A 24,409-nucleotide genomic window follows, 5' to 3' on the forward strand; every position below is an offset into this window, starting at 1 on the left:
CTGCTGTGGGTGATTGCGAAAGGTACATAGGAAGTTTGATAAAATCTAATTTCTTTGTTAATGGCTTCAGTGACTTTGTAAATACATTAACTACAACATGCCCTTCCAGGAAGTTAGGCTTCGTGTCCATCTTTGGAGATGTTTTAAGTTTCCCAACCTTGTCAGCACAGAAAATGGTGCAGATGATTTGTTAACACCATGTCATAAAGCCACATTGTGCTAAAATTTCCAGGCACATTTCCAGTGAAATTTCAATCAAAATGGAGAAATATATGCTGAATAACAACCAGTAAAATACCAGTGAAAATATTCTGAATTAGGATAGATAAAGCTAACAATACACATTGTATTTGACCAGCATGACATTTGACATTTTCATTTGTTGACAGGTGAAAATTGAGTCACTAAGGGGAATTCACAGCTGACAGCCTGCAAGCCACAAAAGACTATAAAAGTCTGTTGGACTTAAATAACACAGACTGCAGATCTCAAAAAGAAAAATTGGAGAATTTGCTTAATTGTATAGAAAGAAGCAAAACAGAAAAAAACACTTGACACTTGTTAGTCATAAAATATATTTATTCAACTAGTAAAACGTCCACTTCCAAAATTGAATGACAACAACACATACTCATGGGACTGTGATTGGCATAAGGCGTTTTGCTTTTTTCTGTTAATTACAATCTTTCTGGAAATACGTCGCTTTAGTCAAACTTCTTTATTGTTTCAGAAACGCATACAGGAGTTAAAACCGGAGGTCTTCAGGACCTCACATGGTCTTTTGTTAATTATTCTCCTATACCAGGCTGACACTATAATCTTTTCTGTTGGCAGGTTCGTTTCTTCCTTGGCTTCCTTGGCAGGGTAATTTCTTCCTTGGCTTTGTGCATTAGCCACTATGGCATCGCCCACAAGGCGATTGTGCGTTTTAAGCTTTAGCACTCGACTCTCAGTGGTTTCAAAACAACACATGAAGGGATTTTCTCTACCCATTGCAATTCATTTCAAAGAGGAGGATCATTCCTCTCTATTGCTATATTATCAGGGCATCAAAAATGCAGATGAGCTTTTGGTTACGAAACATAATTTAGGAATCACTTAAGACTTATTTTGCATAAGCTGTCAGACTAAAAAAAAAAGACATAATACATAATAATAATAATAAAAGCACAACACGGGATGACAAACACATGACAGATTTGAAGATTAGGCTGTAAGAACAGAGAAATAAGCCATTGTCGTGATGTTTCGTAGCTAACACTAGCAGCAGTCTGTCCTCGTGTCCTTTGTTGCTCTACACTGAATTCAAATCAATAAGCAGGTCAGTGCCTATAGGCATCATGTCTGCATGAGACTGTGCATGTGATGTTGTGTGTGTGTTCGTGCCAGAGGGGGATTTTCTGAGTCAATCAGTAGTGATGGAGGCGGCTGCAGCGTTTCATTAAGCTGCTGTGATGCAGAGGCTGGCAGTCAGTCAGAGATTACAGACAGACTGGCAGCGGGTGTGTGTGTGTGTGTGTGTGTGTGTCCTGTGTGTCTGTGTGTGCATCTTTTTATCTGCACCTTACCCTCCTCACAGATGGTGATATAGTTTCATCCTCCCCCTGCCGACTGCAACTAGCTTCCTGCTGGCTCGAGAGCACCATTTTGACTTTAATTCTTCTTAATTTTCCATCCTTATCGGCCGACACAAAGAAGACCTGCACACACCGGTGTAATGTCTCTAAAAACAATGGCACCAGATGCTTAAGCCGAGTAAACGTGTCGCAGCCAACGTGAAGTGTTTGTCTTATAAAATAAATTATGACAGGACATCTTTGCTGGCTTATAACACACAAAGAAACACAGATGCAAATCCTGCAAGTGCTTCATCTCACAGACAGCATTAAAAGCAATGGGCCACAGGAATTTCATTTCTTTTAAAAATTGGACGGAGAGAGAGATATGTGTGCTTTGTGGCTCACTGCTACAGAGGTATCTCTGGGTGTCTGACTAAAGGGAGGGGGAAGGGAGAGGGCAACAGGGCAGAAAGGGTAAAAGAGGGGGAGGGGGTATTACTGGAAGGAAGCACGGACAGAGCGACCCTTGATCGGCTGAGGAGGGCGGTAGTTGTCCACCATGCAGCACTCGGCTTCACCCTCAGCGGAGAATAGCAGGCTGCGGAATTTGGCCATCTGTGAAAAGGGAGATGACGGTGGCGTTAGTCCTTCCTGCTCGCCTCCTGTGACTGTCACTCAGCAAACAAGTCTCCCCGCTGAGTCACTGACTTGAATTTAGAGACTAGTACTGCAGAATTAAGCTCAGCAGTCGTATTGTTGGTGCATAAAGGAATAGTTTGACAGAGTTAGATGAGAAGATCGATCGATCTTGTGCCTGTGCACTAAATGTGAAGCTAGCAGCCAGTTAGCTTAGCTTAGCATAAAGACTGTAAACAAGAAACAGCTAGCGTGGCTCTATCCAAAGGTTACAGAATCTGCATACTAGCCCCTCTAAAGCTCACCAATTACAACATTATATCTGGTTTGTTTAATCTGTACAAAAAACTACAAATTGTGGTTATCTACTGCTTCCAGTCTGCATGATTAGCTTAAGCTTAGCATAACTGTCTCCTGGATGTAGCTTCCTATTATACACATACAGACATGAGAGTGGTATCGATCTTCTCATCTAACTAAAGGCAAAAAAGCGAATGTTAAATTACCACTTAAAGTAAAAGTAGTGACACCACAGTGTAAAAATACTCCATTACATGAAAAAGGCATAGCAAAATGTACTTAATATTTTATAAGTTGAACGTGTTTAGCATGAAAAATCTCTTCTCAGGTAAGTAACAGCTGTCAAGTAAATGTAGTGGAATAAAAGTATAAAGTATAAATATTTTGATTATTTAATCTGTACAAAAAACAATGTTGTAAAAAATGACAAGTTGTGGTTTTTACTGGGGGGGTTATGTGCCGCAGGTGAAACCACAACTGTACACTTTCTGTTTTAGTACAGGTTAAACAAAGCTTTAGAGGTTTTTCTGTGTCCCGTGTCTAGTCTTTATGCTTAAATATGCTAACAGGCTGCTGGTGTTAGCTCCACATTAACCGTACAGAGAGAGTATTGTATTTCTCAAAAACTTCTCAGACTGTTTCTTTAAGTCAGGCAGGGCAAGAAAAAACAAGTCTGTGGCTACAGGATGGTGTCAGATGACCTATTTAAGGGATTTGTCATTAACTCTGGCTAATGAATTAGTCCATGGTGATTACACTGCTCCAGCTACTTCAGTACAATGTACACAGTGAGTTACTATTCACTATTAGCTGATAACAAAACAAAATGTATTACTTTATTACTGTATTTGTATTTTATTTATGAATGACTTCTTCATCATTACCTGCTTGACCAGCCTTTTATGGCACTAAGTCTAAAGGTTATGTCCACATGTATCGCATGTTTACCCTTGAGACACCTACTTGGAGCCATGAAGTAAACATTTCACCAGGCAGTGTTAATTTCTCACATGACCTAAAGACTCCAACCGCAAGGACAAATCTGCCTAGAGGGGCTGTTAGTTTAGATTAACGGGTGGTTAGAAGTCAAATATCCATTTCAGTGGCAGGATTAGGTGTCATTTTAGAGGTAAATACTTAGTAATAGTAAACAATATTTCACTGGAGCTATATCTCTTCACCTACAGAATGTGATGCATATGTGGGATGGCCATTTCCTGTTGACTCAGAAATACTGTGGTAAAGCACCTGCACCCGTGTGAACTCTTATTTGACCTCGTTCTCTAGGTCGGCCAAGTATCTTTTTTTTATTTTTTTATTATGAAACTGAAACAGGCTGCTGTATTGCCTTTCCTCCCCTCACAGAGGTTTCTTCTTCTCGTTTCAGCCGCTCAGCTAATCTGAACAATTAAGCCCTTGATTTAGATCGCAGTGTAAGAGAGGATTTGCAGACAGGGCTATTCTAGACCGTTGGCACGCAGCCCTTCCTTCTGCAACAACTGAATGGGCTCTGTGAGCAGCCATACCTGCCCAGAGCTGACACTGATTGGCTCTTTGCAGACAATCCAGGTAACGCTCTCCAGCAGAGGGGGTGTGGTCAGAGAGCCGTCATATGTCCAGTAGTCGAGGCAACCGGGGAGCAAGGTAGCAGGGTCGAAGCCAGCGAAAGAGGTCTGCTTGCCCTGAAAACAATAAGGAAAATAACAGAAAGGGAAGAACAGGTCCGTCAAATACCTCATCATAAATCATCAAACGACAGAGAATACGGTTTTTATAGAAACATACTTTGGCCTTGATGGCATCAAAGGTGTCAAGGACCTTCTGGAGACTGGCATTATCTGCACCAATCTGAAAAAACAATAACAATGTTCAAGGTCAATTATATGATCATCAGCAAACAGGAGTTAAGTTAAACTATGCAGTGTGTTTAATGCACATTACTGTAATACTGAACAAAATGCTTTAACTGCTACTGACCTGCAGGAAGACTCCAACAACAGCGAGCCCGTCAGGCTGGCTAGCTGCCTCACCAAAACTGGCGTATTTGGTGTTCCAGTGGACCAGATGGAGCTGGGAATAAATGAAAGAGATAAATGAAACACAAAGAAAATGAGTTCTCCACTTGGGCCTAACTTTAATCTGAGAATCGGAGGCTTTAACCCAACCAATGAGCTTATTTCCTCCTTCAAAGCAGCTTTACTCCTGAGAAATGTTAACAACCTACAATACAAATAAAATTAAAAACTCTCATCTGTCTTTTTCCTCCTTGTTACAGTATGTCAACCTCAATCTGTCAGAAACTGCAGCCGTCTCAGTATTGTGATCATCGTAATGGCTCAGAGCATCCTAACCTCAGCAGGATACTTGGTCCCGGCCACAGTGTGCTCGGAGCCCTTGTCATCAGAGGCTCCCCAGTGGAAGTGAAACTGCTTGAGCCTGTAGACGCCTGAGATGGGTCCGTCTGTCAGAGCTGCAGAACAAAACACACACATCTCCCATCAGTTCCTCCCACAGTGAGCGTGGGCAGTGCTGCAGTCAGCCTGGACTGTGCCACATTGTTAGGAACAAGATAAAAGGAAGTTTTGAACGTCCTATTTGGAATGAAATACTTTTCTCGGACATATGAAAACACAAGGAACGGGTTAAGAAGATGAATAAGACACACACACACACACACACCACCTACACACTTGTGTCATCCTGGCAGACTTCCTATTTCATGGAAGCAGACTCGGTTCCTGTTGTGTAAGCTCTGGTCAAATTGAGGGTTACATTGAGCCCAAAACGATGTCCAGGTATTGTTAACATCAACCCTCCTCTCAGTGTTACATAATATATCTATTTACAGTGTGAAGCAGTTGCAGATAATCCTGTATATTGTTCTATTTCTAGACAAACACACACTGCTCTCTCCAAACAGGATATTTGTTTCTCAGAAGTCAACCTCAAATGATATGAAGACGTAAAACTGGTCTTGAAGCTATTTGAGGGTGTGTGGGACTTAAAGTGATTACTGAAAAATAAAAATACAGAGGCTGTGATATTCACCTTTTCCGCTGTGCACACACATGATGTATGACTCTGACAAGCAGACTTAGCTGGGCCTTTATTTAGAAGGGCAGGGTGGAAAAGAAACGCAGAGAAATACCAAGGAAGAATTAAGAGGCTCTAACTCATGTAGCTCATATTATTAGTAAAAGTGCTTTTGTTAAGTTCATCTTGACGTGTGTCCTCTAGAAATAATCCATGTTTGCCATTGTGCTGATTATGTAACCATGTTCATCATTATCCGATATCCGATCAGCCAACCGATCCAAAATCCTCCAAAATCCTCCAAAATCCTAAACACAAAAGACGCACAAGCGATTGTTTCTCGTGTCTTTCTGGAATAAAATCTTACATGACTGGAAATGCAATTAAACAAACAAAACACATCTTATATTATAGGAGGACAAAATCACGCGTCTTTTACATAGAAAATCATTCCCACGCACGTTTGGCGCATTAATAGTCGACCAAGCCAGGGTTTGTTTGCGGAGTAACCTTCGTTTTTTGACCTCAGCGCCGGCAGAAAAGAGATGGCGTGGGAAAGGTTTACCGGGGGCCACATTACCAATTCAATTAGTATCTGAATGCTTTGTGCTGGGCTTTTCAAAGGAACCCCTACAGCCTATTCACCAACATTTCTTTTATTAAAAAAAAAGAAAAGAGAACCTAAAAAACAGACACATATTCTACTAAGATAAAATATAAATATGTGTTCATCTGTTTGATCACTAATGTCAAAGCCCCGCAGGCGCTACTGAGGCGCGTGACTCATGCATCCATATAAATATTAACATTAATATAATATTAACATGCTTGAGTTCTATAGCCTTTAAGCTGGAGACTGTTGGAGCTGCAGTCATGCAATAAACCTGAATGCCGCATTACTGCATCCTGTAAATCATCAGGACCTTGATTGTCTTTGTTTGCATACCTGTGAGTCCAATAATCGAATAGCTCCTCTATTATATTTCTACAAACACTGCAATAATAATTGGAAATACAGGACAACATTGTGGTTTTTCAAGGTTAATATATATAATATATTAGAATGCAAATGTCTTAATCAGACTGGAGCGTTGATATGAAGCCGCGCGGGCTCCACTGCATTCATACAATATTAATGTCACACTAACTTGAGCTGTCGGTGTCATCTATGAAGGTCACTTGGAAGGAATGTCCGTTGTTGAGGATTTCAAGGCAGTTGGAGGGGTCGTACTTCAGGTTGAGCGGCTTCAGCCCCCCGTCGTATGATGCACTACCAGGTACGATGTCAATGGGAGACTGGCGGGGTCCATTGGCAATAGGGAAGTTACCAGCCCATTTGTCGGGTCCTAAAAAAATGATATAATGATAAAATTGTGATTAATATAATATTTGTCTGGAAATATACTTTTATAACGAAACAAATTGCGCATTCAGGGGTGGTGATGTGCTTAAAACGCGCGTAAAAAAGCCCCCAAATGCGCAGAATTACAAAAAAAAAAAAAAGAAAAGAAAAATCTCTGCAGTGACTCGTGCTTCCATTCATTCAGCACACTGCCTGCTGGTATGACTGGTTTTAACATTTCCTCCCAGTAATGTCACCCCTACATTATAGCATGTACGTGCAATGAACGGCTCACCGTTGTCTGCTGCGTATCCCCAAGCATGAGACATTGTTACAGTTTGGATCTAGAGCTGTGTAATCCCTAAAGCGAGTCGTCCCCCAGCGCAAAGCAGCCAGTGTCCTCCACCTGACAGCTGCACAGCTTATATAGGGTCCCCTGTGAGCGGTGTGTCTGTCGGGCTGTTGTCGGCCACATGATGTCCGCGCAATGACCGGGAGGAGTTTAGATGCGCCGCAGCGCTGCAACACTGTGGATCAATGAGTCTCTCTCTCCCTCTCTCTCCCTCTCTCTCTCTCTCTCTCTGCGGTGGTGGTGAAGTCTTCATTGATCACGAGCTGGATGGGATTCCTCTATCAACGCGCTGAGCTTTCAGCTAACGGGCGTAACTTGCCTCTCATGTCAGGAAGTAACGGAATTACGCGACAGCATGCAGCCAAGTGTCACCTTCAAACTGAAAGTGGACTTCAGCTGTGACACTATAGAAACAATCGCTGTGGAAATATGGAACAGCAATAACGCGCAGAAACGGAAAAGTGCGGGGCAGATGGGACTCAAATAGTTATTTAAAAAGTTATTGTAAAATATAAATAAGCACAAGTGTTACTTGTTGAATCGCAGAGGGAGCTGAACAAGAGATCAGTGTGAGATTATTAACAAACATGGGCAATGATTCTAATAACAAGAACACGTAACATCAATAATAACAATAGTTGTCTGGCTTCAACATTGTAGTTTATGGATTTTGATCCAAAAAGGGAAATTCTCTTTCCCATGATTATTGAGGGTTTCAAGACATTTGGACGAGACCTCAACTTGGATCTCCGAACTAATAAAAACAATCAAATGAATTATTATTTCCTATAGGGAAATAATACAGACGCGGTGGTAATGAAAAACATGCCGAGTTATCTGTTTTTACAGCTCAGCAAGACCGATAACAACAACTGAAGGCCCGTCGGACATGATTTGTCTGTCAGTGATGGTGCTGCAGCAGGCATTCACATCTGAGGTGCTTGAGAAGTATACGTAAGCCAACTCAGCGTGACTGACACATGATATCACAACATTAGTAACACACTAACATGCCATAATGAGCACGAACAGTATGAGAAATACATAATCAGAACATGAACAAAGGTTTAGAGAAAGAAGATTGCAGCATGAGAAAAATATAGCAGGCCTAAGCTATGCCCATAATCTGCAGTAACACTTTGTTTGCATCCTAGTGGCCTAATGATAGCTGCGTTTCTCAGAAAAGCATACACCTGTTATGAACACAGCAGAGGTGGTGTTACGGCGCCACCTGCTGTTGGTAAATGAGACTGCAAGGCTTGTGGTCAAAGACTATTCTGGATTAGGCAAACAAACATAACCAACAGAAACACAATGACTTTACAGTGTGTAATTGAGTGCAATTGCCAAACAGTGTATAGTATTCTTCGCCATTATTATGTGTTCAAAAAACATTTGTACCGGAGAAAAACTAGCGTGCTTTTATTTTGAAGGCTACGCGTCCAAAACGGAAGTGCGCGGTTACCTCGGCGCACCGACCTTTGCTCACCGAAAATCAAATATTCAGTGTATCTTTTGGCTTTGCGACTATAACTTGAACCCGAGGAATTTCAAGATCGTATTTCGACTGAAAGAGAAAGCAAAAATGTTTGAACAAACGGCCTGCATCGACACCGTGTCGAAATAATTTCAAAATAATGGCGTTTTAGGTAGCCAACTTTCAGCAGTGCAACTGAAAGGAACTGAAAGTCAGGTTAAATTATATATAAGCTTTGACAAAGTGACCCTGTCTGCTTTATTCCGCTGTTTGTTGCCTCTAATTATACTTCTATGAACCGCTATGAACGTATACGGGTGAGAGTCAACAGTCGTCGCACGCAAATGACGTAGCTGGGAGGGCACGTTGGTACTACTGACACATGAGGACATAAACACCAACTAACTGCTCGTGTAATAAGGTCTGTCTGTAAGTACTTTATTGTTCAATCGTTAAGCTGTGTACGCGCCGTTTCCGATCCATTTTGTGTAAAATAATACCATTTCGTAAAGATGTATCAACTTAATTAGAAAATGGCGAAAACAAGTACAACGAGGCAGGCAAACAGCTAGCTGACAACAACATTTGGACGTTTGTGAGTTACTTTAATGTTTATCCAGAGGGATGTGGATACACTTTAAGAGTCATGTCAATGTTTCTCCAACAGCCGTTCGAGCTGGTTGATGTCTCTTTGCCTTTAGCTACTCGTAGGACTCATATGTTCCCCTGTGGACATGTCAACATAAGTAGAAGACACTGACTCACAGTACATGAGAATATCTGTTGAGTCATTTTTAAAAATCAGCTCGTCTATTTGCTGGTTTCACACTTTGCTGTAGGACATTGGGAAGTTAATCATATAATTTCTGTCTGTGTACTTTTATATTTTATGTGGAAGGCCTGTTTCCTTGTATGTAAAGCACATTACTTTGGATTTACATGTATAAGATAAAGTTTATTGTCATTACTATTAGTACTGCTAGAGCATTACATTCATTTGGAAGGTACTTTTCTCAAAAGCAACATACATTTTTCATTTTTATTTTGTTTTCCACCAACCCTACAAGGAGTTGCCAGCCGGACTGGAGTGAGGGTTTGTTTTTGTTTATTATGGTGCAACTCTTGGTAAAAGTCTAGACACCGCATGAAATTGGAAGGAGGTCAGCCTTAAGTGCAAAATGCCTATTTGGGTGTGCTTGGCCTCCAATGTATGCCACATTCAGAATGACGTAATAGGGACGTGTAAACAGAGGTGTTGCTAATCAGGTGGCTGCTGAGCGTAGGAGGCATGTGGAGAACCTGGAACAATCTCAACATCCACTTCTATTTAGACAGTAGTGAGCCTGTGTGATCAATGTGGAAACTACCACTTTAGAGCTGTTGTGGGCTTGAAACTAGTAAAGGAAAAAAAGCACAGGATAAAACAGAGGCTATGGTGAATTAAATGTCTCCCAGGAGCCTTTTCCATGCTGATTGGTCTTCTCTCCCCAGGTAACATGGCGAGGAATAAACAAAAAGGGAAGAAACAGAAAAACGTCTTTCAAGTTGCAAACAAGCACTTGAAGCACAAGAACAAAGCGAAACCTGTCACGACAACACTCAAACACGTAAGATCTCTTTCCTGTTGGTTTCTCTTACATATATTTTGTTATTCCCTTTTTTATGTTGCACCTTCGCTAGCATAATTTGTGGCTTCACAGATCAATGCAGTGAAAAATGAGAAGGTGGAGAACCTCAATCAAATCTTCACAGAAGTCCAGAGGGATGTTAAGAGCGTTTCGAAGTCGGTTGCTCCTGAACCAAAGAAACAAACACAGGTAGAAGTGTACATTTAAATATCACCCGACATTTTAATGCTCTTGATATATTAATATATTGATAAGTACTATTCTTTTGTCTTTTTAGGTTGTCAGAGAGCCACCGAAGGAATCTGTGAACGTTGACAATGCTGCTCAGCTCTTCTCTCAGCTATAACGGACCATGAAAGTAGGACTCATAAACTCTGAGGACAAACACAGTGACCTGTTGTGCTGTACGTCTCTCCGTGTTGGACACATTAACTAAAAAAGTCAGTTTACCTCCAAAATGAGACCCGACATCTGATTAGAAGAGTTTATGGTTATTTCATGATAGTTGAACCATGTGTGTAATTCAAGCGTACTGTATATTCAGTGCAAAGAAATGTAATCAGCAGACAGACTTGTACACTGTCTCTTGTGATATTATTTCAGCAACAATAATAGGGATTTTTTTTTTATTGATGACTTTCTCTGCAACTAATGGTTATTTTCATCATCATAAATCTGCTGATAATTTTCTTGATAAAATAGTGAAAACGGCACATTATAATTTCCCAGAGCCCAAGGTGACGTCTTCAAATTGCTTGTTTATTTCCGACCAACAGTCCAAAACCCCAAAATATTCAGTTATCTATCAAATATATCAAAGTCCATCAGCAAAAACTAATTGTTTTGGCTCTACTTTCTTTAGCCAACAGTGTTCTTCTACTTTGAGTCTGTAATTAAAGGCAACTTACCGGGTTGTTTTCAACAGAACATTTATATAACCGCGTGCACCTTTTTCTTTCCTACTTTTCATGCCTCAGATTTGGTGTGAATTAAGTCACAACGGAGATCATTGTGACTTGCTGTTTGTAAGGATGAAAGTGTTTGCTTCAAAGAGTTTTGTTACCGGCGGTTCTTATGTAAATCATTAAAATTTCATGTCGAAATTGTCATCGCAAAAAAGAACGAAATTCCTGTATATGGCATCATTAAATGTGTAAATCTGCACAGATCATTTTTTTGAGATGTTTTCATTCAAGTTATAATTTGCACAGGCATACAGCAGCTAGTGGACAAAGTAACAGCAACATCTGACAGTTTAAAGCAATACATATGTGAAGTGTGTGCTGTTCAGGGAGTTGTCATTCGGAGGCTGTAGATTGTGATGTTGCCGTACTGGACTGACTCACATTGTCAGGCGTTTCTGACATTTCGTCCACCCCCAGTGTGTCCAAGCTCTATTTCGGGGCTTCCCACTATCATTCCTATTAGGAGTGCACCTGAAGATGAAGTATAGATTTTTTCGCCTCCACCTGCGAGCAGCGGGCCGTTATCAGCATGCTGCATCGTGCTGCAGCAACTTGACATCAGAGGTCACGGGTGTACCAGTGCCCAGCTGATTGCTTGTCTTCGTGGCGACCTCTGACTGAGTTAGTTGGTCAATAAATGTGGAGCAAGCTGAAAGCATGAGTGAGGCTGGTAAACAAACCCGCGCATGATTGTGTTGACATAAATAAGCTCAGAGTGAGATTTTCAAGATCTCTTGTATTTTCCAGTCTGAGGTTAAACCTGCAATAACTAGTGTTTTAACAAGTTGCGTAAACACAACACTGACATATTATCACCTTTTAAGTTGAAATGTGTGTTTGTGTCCACCTGATATTCACTCCCCTTTAAGCTCTGTTTTTGGTCTCTTAACAGCTCCTGAGGGAAATATTGATCCCTTTAGCTGCTAAATGCTCCACTATGTTCACCAGCTAGTTGCTACTTAGTCTGCCATTTGATGCTAGGCAGGTAGCATTTAGTTGCTTTTTAAAAACTGAAAACAGCTGCCTGCTGTGCCTGAAATCAACGCTGATGAGACGGTGAGAGTGAACCAAAACATTAAAGTTGCGAGCCGTAAAACCAAAACAATGAGCTGAAAGATGCTAAAACGCTACTTAAAGCTGAGGGGAACTGCGGAGTCGGGTGATAAATATCTGTGAGCAGCAGTGTCCACATTGAAAGTAGTCATTTGATCTTCTGTTAATATAAAAATATCGGTTATAGCAGCTTTTAAAGATATGAATGTCTGACTGTATGATGCAGGATGCAGCTGAAAAAGGGCAGCGAACCCCTTTTAGCATCAATAAAAGTTCCCAGAAGACGACAGCAGAATCACAGGGAACCTCAACAGTCTGAAATGCATTAGATCAACGCCTTTGGGGCAGAAACACAGGGGAAAAGGTTTTCAGTTGGAGACGATTGGCGAGGAGAGTGTAGCAGATGCACTGTTAAGGTGTCAGGTGCTCCCCGCTGTGATCCAGATGGCTACACCACGGCACAGGCGGTGGGGTTGCACCACCACACACCCTGGGGAGACAGATATCATGCCAGCACACGCACACATCGAGTTTCGAATGTAATCTACATGAGCTGGTAGGAGGTAGTTGGAGCTGGGGTTTGCCATTTTTAGTACGTAAGTTATTCTTTGGATCCCACTTCAAACTTATAAAGCATCAATTATATAAGAGCTTGGCTCAGTTTGTCTCAGTGAGCCAAATGCCATGGAGAGACACAGACATACAATACTAATGATGCTCTTTTTGTATAACAGAGAATTGATTTTCATAGATAAAATTCACAACTAAAATTGTGTCTTTAAAGAAAGAGAGAAAAATAAAACTCACAGGCACTTTTGATTGAACCTGATTAGCCAGTTGCCTGATTGGATGTAATCAAAAGCGACATTTTAGTCAACCGCCAGAGTTGAAAATGTCCACAAGATGGTGCTCTGGGTGGGCTTATCAATATGCACGGTGACAAGCGAGGGAGTGAGAGAGAGATTTGGGGGCCCAGAGAAAGAGAGGAGTGTTAGGCTCGCTGAATGCCAATAAGAGGCTGAAGGCCTATTTGCAGTATGTCATTCCCACCGCACAGCTGGGTTTTTCACTCTGACAGGACCAGCAGCGAAAGGTTACAGCACCTGCACTTCTCCCTGTGACAGAAATATGAATCGCTGTGTTTGTCTGTGCATGAGAGACAGACGCAGCGAGCGCACAGCCAGTGTTTGCCTATGCAGATTTGCTTTTCACAGCCATTTCAGAGTGCAGCCTTTGTCACAACCCAGACGTCAGTGTTTTTAAAAAAAAAAACAAAAAAAAAACTTGATGGTGATACACTCCTCTCTTAACTACTTCCTGAGCCACTATTTGAAATAAAAATGAATGCCATAGGTGTCGAGGGCGTACATTTATCAGCTCTAATGTCCAAATGGAATGTGACTTTAAATGATGAATGCTTTTCTGGCTGCTTTGTCTTATTTACTCTGTCAAAAGAGAACATGGTGAGCTGTTCAAAAGCACCTTCATTTAAAAAGAAATCAATTCATTTAAAAAAAGCAATTACGATATTTCAAAGGTAAAAATGCCTTTCAAATCAGATGATTAGATATAATGTGAAAAATTAGAAATTTAACAACTGTAACGTCTCAGGCTCAAAACCAGATAAATGTGCCTGAAAAGGAAATACATTAATATATATTTACTCTCTTTAAAAAATTCTCTTTAATGAAACACATTTTGTCATTGACTTGTCATTGACAAACTGCTGTTCCTCTTCTATAATGGAGCTCTTTCTTTTTCCTCATTTGAATCTCTTAAATGTCTCGAATGGCATTTTGCCAACAAGTTAGACAGCCAAGATTCAAATTATGATTAAAGTTTGCTCTTCAGACCAGAGTTCAGTTGAGCAGCGTCTCACCGTGTCTTCAGTTACCAAAATATTCTCCTCACGCTCTGTCTTGCCTGCAGACCTATCTCGTGTGAATCTGTGTATTTTGCTTCAATCTTCAGTGTTGAAGTCGGGGATTTCGGCTGCTACTGTGCCCTCCGTGTGATCCGCTGCTTGATCGAGAGTCTGTCCCTCCAAAGGTCAGATTAAACCCGCGCTGGTGGCACTTTTCCCCCCAGAAACACCAACAACATCTCTGGCTGACGTGATGAGGCAAGCACAGAGCCAGAACTGTCATTTTATTCATGTTAAATCTGAAAACTTCAAGCAGGAGAGAAGAAAAGAACAGATATTCGTTCCGTGCTAAGTTTACTGATATAGAGGTGTGGATGGGAGTCTCTCCCAGATCCTGATCCCTTGAATAAGAGAAAACTAGTTTATTGGACCGACATTGGTTCTGAATTTAGCTTTTATTTTAGTTTTACAAGGTGTCGTGGAGACATTGTTGGAATAGCTGTGATTAAGCCTGTTATAATTTCATTACAGCTTGTATGTGTTGTTCTTAACACCTGGGTTGAAAGGTCTTGATTAAGAGGGCTCTTCACTGAGTCAATTAAAGTATTTAAGTGCCAGCCATGATTAAAAAAAGAAAAATCTCTTTAATAAAAAGTGATTTACTGTTTTTTTTTCTCCTTTATCCATTGCAACACAGACACAAGATTGGCACTCTGCAATTCCTTGCTTCAGAGATATATAAAACATGCCTTTGCATCAAGGTCAGAGAAGAAACAGAATTTTTAAGACTTTACAGATCCAGCCTCAGCATCTGGTAGGCCTTTGCCCGGGGAGGAAAAACTCAGAAACTTGGTGTGTTGAAGTAAAGTCACTGGGATGCTGCTCTTGGTGATGTGCCAGCATCATACTTCAACTTCAGTCCTCAGACCCAAACGTCACAGTGATTCATTTGTCATTGCCTTTGTTCTGGCGAAGGGCGACAGGCCCCACAAAGTCCTTATTGCTAAACTACACAACTGGTAGTTTGTCATTACACTGAATCGTCAACGACATTTTCTGTTCTGCCACCTCTGCGGTTAAGGTTTGGTTTCACTACTTGGTTGTGGTTTTGGCTTAGGGTGTGGTCATGGTTTAAGAAACTAACGCTGATTTTCAGGTCTCTGCTTTCACGTCAGACTTGATGTCACACTGCTTCCACCTTTGCTTCTGAAAGACGGCGGCTGAAACAATTAGCCGATTAATCCATTAGTCAATCGGCAGAAAAAGAATCGGCTGCAGTTTTGATTCATCTTTTAAATCATTCGTCGAGTAAAAGAGTCAAATATTCGCTTGTTGCAGTTTCTTCAATGCTTTTCTCTTGTATATATCAATGTACACTGAATATCTTTGAGTTTTGGACTGTGGGTGTCACCTTGAATTCAGGTATCTTCACTATTTTTGACATTTCATAGATGAAACAATGCATTGATTATTCAAAACATGAAAATAATAATTTGTTGCTGCCCTACCAACGAATGATCGTTTTTCTGGAGACCAAAGACGTCTATCTCACATATAATTGTTGTACAAAGGCCTTTGATCATTCAAAGGTTATATAATAAATCTACTATATTTTGATTTTGAAATGCTGAAAAAATAACAGACAGATGTAAATCTATCATTTTTCAATAAATTTACGCCTTCAAATCACCAAACCCAGGCTTACAGGAAGTTTCTCCCAAATTGTCATGATTCATCAAATGTTTTTCTTTTTCAAAAAGCATTTTGAGGTCTTATCCACAACTTGTTCTCGACATAAAAGAATCTCAAACTCGGATTTAGGACAGGCAAAGCTTGCGACTGACCACTAAGAGCTCGAGCCTCGAGCCGAGTCGAGAGCCCCGTCAACTCACTGCATCTGGCTCTCAACCAAATGCCAACAAACAAACCCGGGCCTCTGCCTCTGCCGCTATTTCCCATCTGCAACAAACCACCCGAGCGTCAAGCCACTGCAAGCTGTTTGGCTCGTAGGGAATGAAATAGGCTTTACACTTGAGAGAACACAGCACACAGAGTTGCTTCTTTTTTTTTTTTAAATAGGATCCCGGGCACGTTGCTGGAGTCGCCGGTGAGGTCCCACCTGCAGGTACCGTGGGCCGGTTTTGTGGCTGAGGGACAGGAGAGGGAGGAGAGAGGTGCACGGCTCAGAGGAGATCTGGAGGTGGGGGGGGGGGGGGGGGGGGGGGCGCATGCTCGCTTGTCAGTGAAGTGGAGAGAGGGAGAGAGCTTTCTGGTACACCTGTCAGACGCATGAACAAAGTACATCTGTTCATCCCCTCCCTCCTTCCTCAGATGTCACCGTCTAAAAACAGGGCTCTCTAAAAACTCACACACTCATTTCTGACTGCCTCTGCCGCACACACACACACACACACACACACACACACACACACACACAGACAAAGAGAAGGTGGTGCAGAATGTGTTCAAAGCAGAAATACCACAATGCAAATATACTGTGTTTACAGCATTATAGAATTTGTCCAGCTGTCAGATGGTGGTCCTGCTTCTACATGTACTCATAATGCAAGTGAAAGCATGCAGAATGTGTAATATGCAAGGCTGTAACAGGAGATTATTCATTTTAATTCTGGAAATATATAAATTCTTGTGATAAAATATTTCACAGATTGGCTGATGAGGCTGACGCATTGACCTGCAGAAGAGCAAATCCTGTAAATCAGCAATTCAGTGTGAATTTCACAATGTGTGAAGTACATTATATAGTACAGGAACTGAAAGGTGGTAATCGAGTGAGAAAAATGTTAATTTCTTTAGTGTGAATTCCTGGATGTTTTGCTGCAGATAAAAACTGTATTCCATTAGGTTTTACAACGTACGTCTTACAGTCTGATTCTTGCAGTAGGTGCGACCTGTGCTTTTTCTCGTAGTGTTTGGGACAGAGGAAAGTCTTACTAAATGTAGTTTTAGTTTCAAAATGTATATCTGTTGAAAGTATTTAAATCAGTTTCTTTCTCTCACGGGGTCCTACATGAACACACACTGTTCTGCCAAACTAAGAGCAGTTTTTGTTCGTTTTATTTCAAATGAGAGATTTCTGTATTTGTATTCTTGCTTTTCTCTCTGGTTTGAAAAGGGGCGTAGCTCAGTTGGGAAAAGGTGATGTCACACGCTTCCCTGCACCAATCAGAGTTTAGCTACATCTGAAACAAACGTGATGACGTGTGTGTGTGTGTGGTTGTTTGCTCGTGTTGCCACCACTGTCAGTCAAATCTGATCAAACAACAGCCACAGAGTTCTGATGAAGCAGAGTTTTAGAGCGATAAACTCTTCATGAATAATAACTAAGGGGGTTTTTTCTCCAAGAACTTGAACTTTAATTGTTGCTGTTTAGTCATGAATGTTTAATGTTATAGAGAAAGATTTAAAACCAAGTTTTAGGGGCTTTAAAGCATTTTTGATATGTTTTTTTTCAACATGTTGACAAATTAAAAACATTCAACAAGTATCTCCCCTTTGCTGGCAGATTTTCTACGTGAAAAAAAAAAAGATCTTAAGATGAAATACATATGAGACTGACTTGATGAGACATGCTATCTTGTTGGTGTTGGTGTTTCATCATTTGAATTTCAAAGTTGGGTGCGATGTGTTTTGGCACACCACTGCTGCAAACTAAGTCCTGGCTGCAGAAATTTCTATTTCAAATTTCATCATCTTTTCCAGTCACCTTGTGCAACGGCTGTTTACTGCTCGGTCCAGGTTTGATGTGTTTAACAGAGTTTCCGCTGGTGCTATACTGCTCAACAACAATGGGCTTGTGATTGAATTCCAAGACTCCCTTGAAAATCCTATATAACCAAGAAACTTTTGTTGTGGTGTTCCTGTTTTGTAAGCAGCTGCTGTGGAAGTTCCCTTGAGCACAGTGGGTTGATCTTTCATTGGCAGGCGGTGGATAACTATAGTACTATAGGGAGTGTACAAATGTAAATAAGCATGTGAATGTGAAGGTGCTGAATAAGAGTATGCATGCTCAGCAAAAACCTTCTCTGAATAAATAAAAAGAAAAAGACCTGCTTCTTATCTCTCACCACCAATTTATTCTAACAACACAAAAGCCATGACTCTGTTCCAGGTCTGCAGTTTGTGTTTGCATTGATATTTCGTCATAAAAACTTCATATTGTTCTGCACAGTCTCTTATTTTGCAGGCCATTCCAAGCAGATTAAGTGTGATTTGAACTCCCCTCCAAGTGCTGAAAGGTAGAAATTGAAAACTGACCTCTTTACATTTGCATTTTAAGTAGAAGTTGATGCCAAAATTACGAGCAACTAGTGGTTTAGAGATGATAGAGAAGTTGCACAGAGGACAAGGACAAAGGGAAATGTTATTCATACATTTCAGTAACAAGGCAGGAACATTTTCAGAGGAGGGCAAGTGAGGGAGTGCGGTCTGTGATTCAGGAGAGGAAGGAGAGGACGGACGTGAAATGCTTGTCGATGAGAGGAAGCCTCAGCGGAAGACAAGGAGACTCTGCTGTCCCGACCGGGGGTGAGCAGGTCAGTGGACCGTCGGGGATCCAGGAGGTGGAGGAGCTGAGGCTCTTCAGGAGCAGTGGGGAGGCTGCTGCAGGGAAGGGGAGAACGAGGAGCCGGGCAGGAAGACGACACGGAGCCCTGGCTGGACGGCAGCCTGGAGGGGATGAAAGATGAAAGAGTAATTAACACTTTTGCTGGCAGTGTTTAGAACTATTTAATGTGTTTATTCACAACTAAGAAATTAAAAAAACGGTGTGAATGTTGCTCCGTTTACAGTTGGTGCAAACTTTCTTTGAAATATAGAGATGCTGTTTCTCAGGGATCTCAGAACAGGGCAGTTGTGCTAAAAATGGAGCCAACATGGGAAACAATCATAGATAACAAATCCTAGTTAGTCAAAGAGAAAACCAAGGAAAAGCGTAAAATTATTACCCAAACTGTCTGCTGGAAACATCCATCGCAGTTTAACTTTGACCTACCATACTAAGTTGGTTTTCCTGAGTGATTCAGCCTTTATTTGTGAATAGAGGTTAAAGAAAATGAGGGTAGAGACTGAGAGAAAGACGTGTACCAAAAGATCCCCAGCCAGAATTATACAGGGGACATTGTGATCACAGTATATGGTGTGCATCTTAAGCACTATAGGCCTCAAGGACGCCCTATAATGAGGAATGATGGCCTCTTCATATATTTCTGGTGCACTCACTTTCAGTTTAAGCTCCAAATAAAGTGGAAGCTAATCTGGCAAACTGTTGGCTTGTTCACACGCTATATAATTATCAATAAGTTAATGTTTTTTAGCCTGTTGGGCCTATTTTTAGTGATGTCATGGTGTTCAGAGATGTCCGACATGATCAGAACTGATGGCAGAGCTATGAAAACGAAACCTAAGTTGTAATAAACTGTAGTTTTCCTTTAATGATCCCAGTAATTCCTGCAGTTGTTAGAACAGAATGGCATTCCTCTAATTAAACAAACCTCCACACTTTCCACAAATACAATAAGCCTTTACCAAAACTCACAGATTCAAAACAAAATGATTAATCAAGATAAAATTCAATAAAATGACAATCAACTACATGCTGCCATGAATAAATGTCAGGCTGGTATCTGTCTGATTGTATCAGCCCATGAAAGCTTTTACACTTTCCGTCTTTCCCGGGAAAAAAAAAAAATCCTCTGGCGCTCAGGAAATGTTTCTTTTTATGTTACCAGAAGCAACAACATTGTCTGTGTGGAATAAATAGAAGAGGAGCATGAGCAGTCATAGCCTCCTGCAGAAAGACTGAGGGAAGATATTGCACAATATTGCACACGGCATTTGATTGACAGGCGATACCTGGGAAGTGACTGTTTGGCTGCTTTGCAACCAGGTTGTCACCAAAATACATTTTAAAAATAGGAATTACGTCTCTTTAAAGGGTTTAGGGCTAATAACTGAGATGGTGTTTAGCACGTGTGCTGCTATCAGTGTTTTACAGAAGTGCCAGATGAAGTCAGAGTGGAAAAGCTCTGTTGGAGATGTTTGCCTCGATGAGTGCGATTTAAAATCCTGCCTTTCTAACTGGTGTTTAGGCCTCTTCAGACCCCGCAGATGAGAGAGGGAAGTTTTCAACCTGCAGAGAGAAGATGATGACAGCAGGGCTCACCTCACCCCAGGGAGGTGAGGAGCCCAGAGGTGTTGTGAAGAAATGGATTTCAGGAGCTGCTGCTGTGCACCGACACGACTAAAATGGAGGAGAGTGAAGATGCACACAGGTAGACATCAGAGACAAAATGGGAGATGCAGCTGAGAGACTGATGGGAGGGAGAAGATAAGAGGAAGTTTCAGATCAATAGTCGATATCAGCAAGAAGGGAAAAGATGAGCTACACCAATAAAGACAGGAGATACACAATTCACTCCATACATCAGCTACATCTAAAATTACAAATCCTTCACTCTCCGATCTTTATCTGTCTCGTCTCTCGTCATATCCGAAGGTGAACTTTGAAAGCTGTAAGGTTACACAACAAAAAGAAATATGGAAATAAAAAAAGTCCGTATGACCAAACAGAATTTCAAGTGTCACTCCAGCGTGCATATCACGTTGACCTTTCCACTTATTCAACTTTCAACATGACTCTCGCACGTATTTATAATCATTATAATCTTTAATTCACGGCAGGCTGCTTTGTGATGAATCGAAATGTGTTGTCTCTAAATGGAAGCTGGCAGTCATTCAGAGCGGGGTCAGCTTGGTTGGCGAAAAGGTTTTACATTTTAGACCTTTTTGTCTTTTTGTTGTGTTGAATTCCAAATAGACCTTATAAAATAAAACATCTTCTGCTTGAAATGATTGCTCACAGTAGTGTACAACTTATTGTACAATACTATTGAGTCGTACAACCAAAAACATTTGCCTACAAAATAAAATAACTGTATTTTTCATAACTGAAATACTGATAACTGAGTTAATGGTGGCTTTTTGATTTACACGCTCCATGAGGTTCTTCAGCAGCCCGCAGTTATCGATCAACACTCCAATTAAAATGTTCGGATCAACAGGACGTCTATTACTGAATCTATTTAACTGTGTAAGCTCCTCAGTGAGCGTGCAGCAATAAGAGAAAGAGCAGCCATTGTGGGGTCCCGACACCCATCAGGGATCGCCAAAGCTCCATGGGGGGTCGTGAAGCCCTCTTGATTTTAAGGGTGTGTTTAATTAACCTCTGTGAACTAAATGTCTATTATTTATTATAAAGCCTGCTTGGAATATTAAAACATATGTACGATAGTTTAAATTCATAGAAAATCATAACACGGACATAGAATTGTGTTCCTGAAATATACTTAAAGATATTTCAAAAGACGTAGGCTGCTTTTCCCCCTTTTTTGTAATTGTATGTGGGTGGAGGGTGGTGGGGGTCGTCAGTGTATAAGCATAATGGTAAAATGAGGGTTTCCACTGCTCCACAGAAGCCCGTCTGTGGTCTTCAGAGCCACAGCAGACAGTTGTTGCTGTACAGTACACGACTCGTCACTGCGCACACACTGTACTTCCACAATTCTGCTCTCAGAAGGCAATCTAAGTAATGAACTGTACGAAAACCCATCTGTGTTCCATTTTCAATTTGGCACATCTCTGCGATGCTATTAATGATCTCGCAGACACATTTGTATGCGACGCAGCGTCTTCTCACGCCACACAACTTATTGATATGTGGAGTCTCTAAGATTGGATTTTGGAATAAAGTTGAATGCGGTGCAATATCTTCATGAACGGGACATTTAGAAGTCATTTTCAAACACAATAAAGTATTTGAACAATGAAAAAGACAAAAATGGATTCCAATGGATAGCTACATTCATTAACAGAGAAAAACGGCCTGAAGTATTGATGTCAGTCATCAAAATGTGGAGGAGCCGGTGGGTGAAAGTTAAGGAAAGTGTCCAGGTGCCAGGAATGATGTGTTTTGTGTCTTCAGAGGCAGCAGCAGTGGTTAATTGGGGATAGAGTGAAGAATTGTGTTGTCTTTGGGTAGTTCTTGGTAGTTTGTCATGAGCAGTAACAGCTACAGTAGTTAAACTGACAGCAAACAGCAGCTACCTACAGAAACTCAATTCTCAATGGTAAATATGAGGAAAAAGAGCTGGGCACACTGGGATATGGAGTGCAAATAAATATAGTATTTTGAAAGTGCTGAAAATGACTCAGTCGCCCGCCTGACATTGATTTGTTTACGTCCAGCTGGATCAAGTGAGGCGATACTGTTAAACTTGATCTTTAATGATGGCAGAAAATCAATCCTTCGTGCAACATTGCAAAAAAAAAAAAAAAAAAAAAAATCATAACATAATTAGGATTTTGTTCACCCCACAGAGAGCAACAGAGCTGTGGTTATATTTACTTAATACATTTGCAGGAATATTAATAATATTAATTTTCTTTCACTACAAGCCTACGATTTTGGTGGAAAATGCTACATGAATGTTATCATGTAAACATCCAAGTCACAGATAACCAGTCAAAAGTCATGCAGAAATAAGTTTTAGCGTGTGCTCACTTTGGGAGAGCATGTGTTCACAAATAGGGAACATCTCATTTTAAAACCAAACTCGTCAATTGATTTTTCCACAAAGTGTTTTGCAAACATAGCACCGCAGCGCAGAAGGTTGAAAACAAACCTCATTATCCCCCCTGTGACACCGCAAAGCGATTGCAGGTGTGTTTGTTTTGAAATTGGAAGGGGTAATGTGAGTATTTGACCTGCAGTATTCAGTAATTCCAACTACAGCGGTTTAATCCCACCTCATTTAAAACAGCAGCCACTTCACACGTAGACGGCCTCGAATCGATCACACCACATCCTTTAATTAAAAAAGTCATTAAATCAGACCGATTCCAAGCCATTCTCATCGAGCTGCAGACCATCTCTTGGATCCCTCCTCCCTCGTTGGATTCTCCGCTGCTCACTCCATCACCTTCCCATAAAGTCCTCCACATTACCCGTGAGCAGCTGTTTGGGAAAATCAAATTATGCATGGAGATAAAATTTAAATTCAGCAGCCACCCTGAGTGTAACTCATGATTTATTGATACTTAGGAGCAGACATTAATACTGTCGTTACGAATAAGACTCATCTGACTCAATTTATGATCGGCTTCCATTCAGATGTCTTTATCGTCGCTCCGTCAGTTTGCAGGGAGGTTAATCTTGTGTTGGGGCCACGCTGATTGTCAGGCGCTGGGGTTTGTACAGTAGGGCTTCCCTTGTTATGCCCAACCTTTCGAAAAGGTTGCACCGTTTCATTTGACATTTCAGAAACAGCCCATTTGCTTCGACAGTCACGCCATCACTGAATGACATAACTTCTTTGTTCGACGTGCCGCAAAAACCTGGAACAAGAGAAACATTTAGTCGCTTGGCAGAGCTTTTCATAGCACCACTCTCTTTTCATAAGTAATTTTGGCGATTAATGTTATTGATTAAATACCGTAGCACCAGAATTTATTAGATGCTGTAGAAGCCGGTAATTGAAGAAATATTCATCTCAAGGTGGCGACACAACATGTTGATGAACTTGTTTTTTCCTAAATACTCTATTAGCGCTTTCTTGCCTGCTGAGTGTTTTGAGGCTACATTGCACTATTTCCCAGTGACAGCTTTCTAATTGCGCTGATCTTTTTTTGGTGCAGCTCATGCCCGTTAGAAAACAAAAAAAACATCTTTTAAATGAAGAGAAACGCTTCTATCATAATATCTCAACAGAAAATATGGAACCAGACACTTGAGAAAAACACAAAAGCTAGGACTTAAAGCTGCACTAATCAATAGTTTCCTCAATGTGAAAGGTGTTGCTTGACTCTGCAGTTCCCTCCAGCTCTGCAAAGCTTTTTACTTTCTTTTAGCTCATTGCTTTGGTTTACTCTTCGCTGAAAGCTCTGATAAATCCTCTGTGCACTCTCTGCTCAGCACAGAACAGCAGACAGACAAAGTTAGCAACTAGCTGGTGAACATAATGGAGCATTTAGCCGCTAAAGAGCCAGATATTTCCCTCATGAGTTGGTGGAGACCAAAACAGAGCTAAAAGAGAGGGAATACTGGACGTACATTCATCAGGTGGCCAGAAATATAAATCCAAATGGATGCTAACAAATGCTAATGCCGTTGCTATGTGTCTG

At 41.0% G+C, this 24,409-nt stretch overlaps 2 protein-coding genes across 3 annotated transcripts; one reads left to right on the forward strand and one right to left on the reverse strand.

Annotated features, from left to right (window-relative positions):
- Positions 1-558: 558 nt before the first annotated feature.
- On the reverse strand, positions 559-7,305 carry LOC139303954 (carbonic anhydrase 1). The gene is made up of 7 exons (XM_070927769.1): positions 7,166-7,305; positions 6,677-6,874; positions 4,847-4,965; positions 4,473-4,565; positions 4,281-4,343; positions 4,022-4,177; positions 559-2,174 (listed from the first exon to the last, which is right to left on the reverse strand). The coding sequence occupies exons 1-7, from the start codon at positions 7,197-7,199 to the stop codon at positions 2,055-2,057; spliced, it is 783 nt and encodes a 260-aa protein (XP_070783870.1). The 5' UTR covers positions 7,200-7,305; the 3' UTR covers positions 559-2,054.
- A 1,700-nt stretch (positions 7,306-9,005) lies between these two features.
- Positions 9,006-11,485, forward strand: LOC139304438 (ribosomal biogenesis factor-like). Of its 2 annotated transcripts, none has more exons than XM_070928368.1 (4): positions 9,006-9,128; positions 10,191-10,306; positions 10,400-10,516; positions 10,605-11,485. In XM_070928368.1, the coding sequence occupies exons 2-4, from the start codon at positions 10,196-10,198 to the stop codon at positions 10,671-10,673; spliced, it is 297 nt and encodes a 98-aa protein (XP_070784469.1). In that variant the 5' UTR covers positions 9,006-9,128; positions 10,191-10,195; the 3' UTR covers positions 10,674-11,485. The 2 variants fall into 2 exon arrangements, with proteins under 2 accessions (XP_070784469.1, XP_070784470.1); XM_070928369.1 differs by having other exon boundaries at positions 9,075-9,120.
- The last annotated feature ends 12,924 nt before the right edge of the window (positions 11,486-24,409 follow it).

The sequence above is a fragment of the Enoplosus armatus genome, chromosome 21 (genome assembly GCF_043641665.1).
Source record: "Enoplosus armatus isolate fEnoArm2 chromosome 21, fEnoArm2.hap1, whole genome shotgun sequence".
In the NCBI taxonomy this organism is placed as follows: domain Eukaryota; kingdom Metazoa; phylum Chordata; class Actinopteri; order Centrarchiformes; family Enoplosidae; genus Enoplosus; species Enoplosus armatus.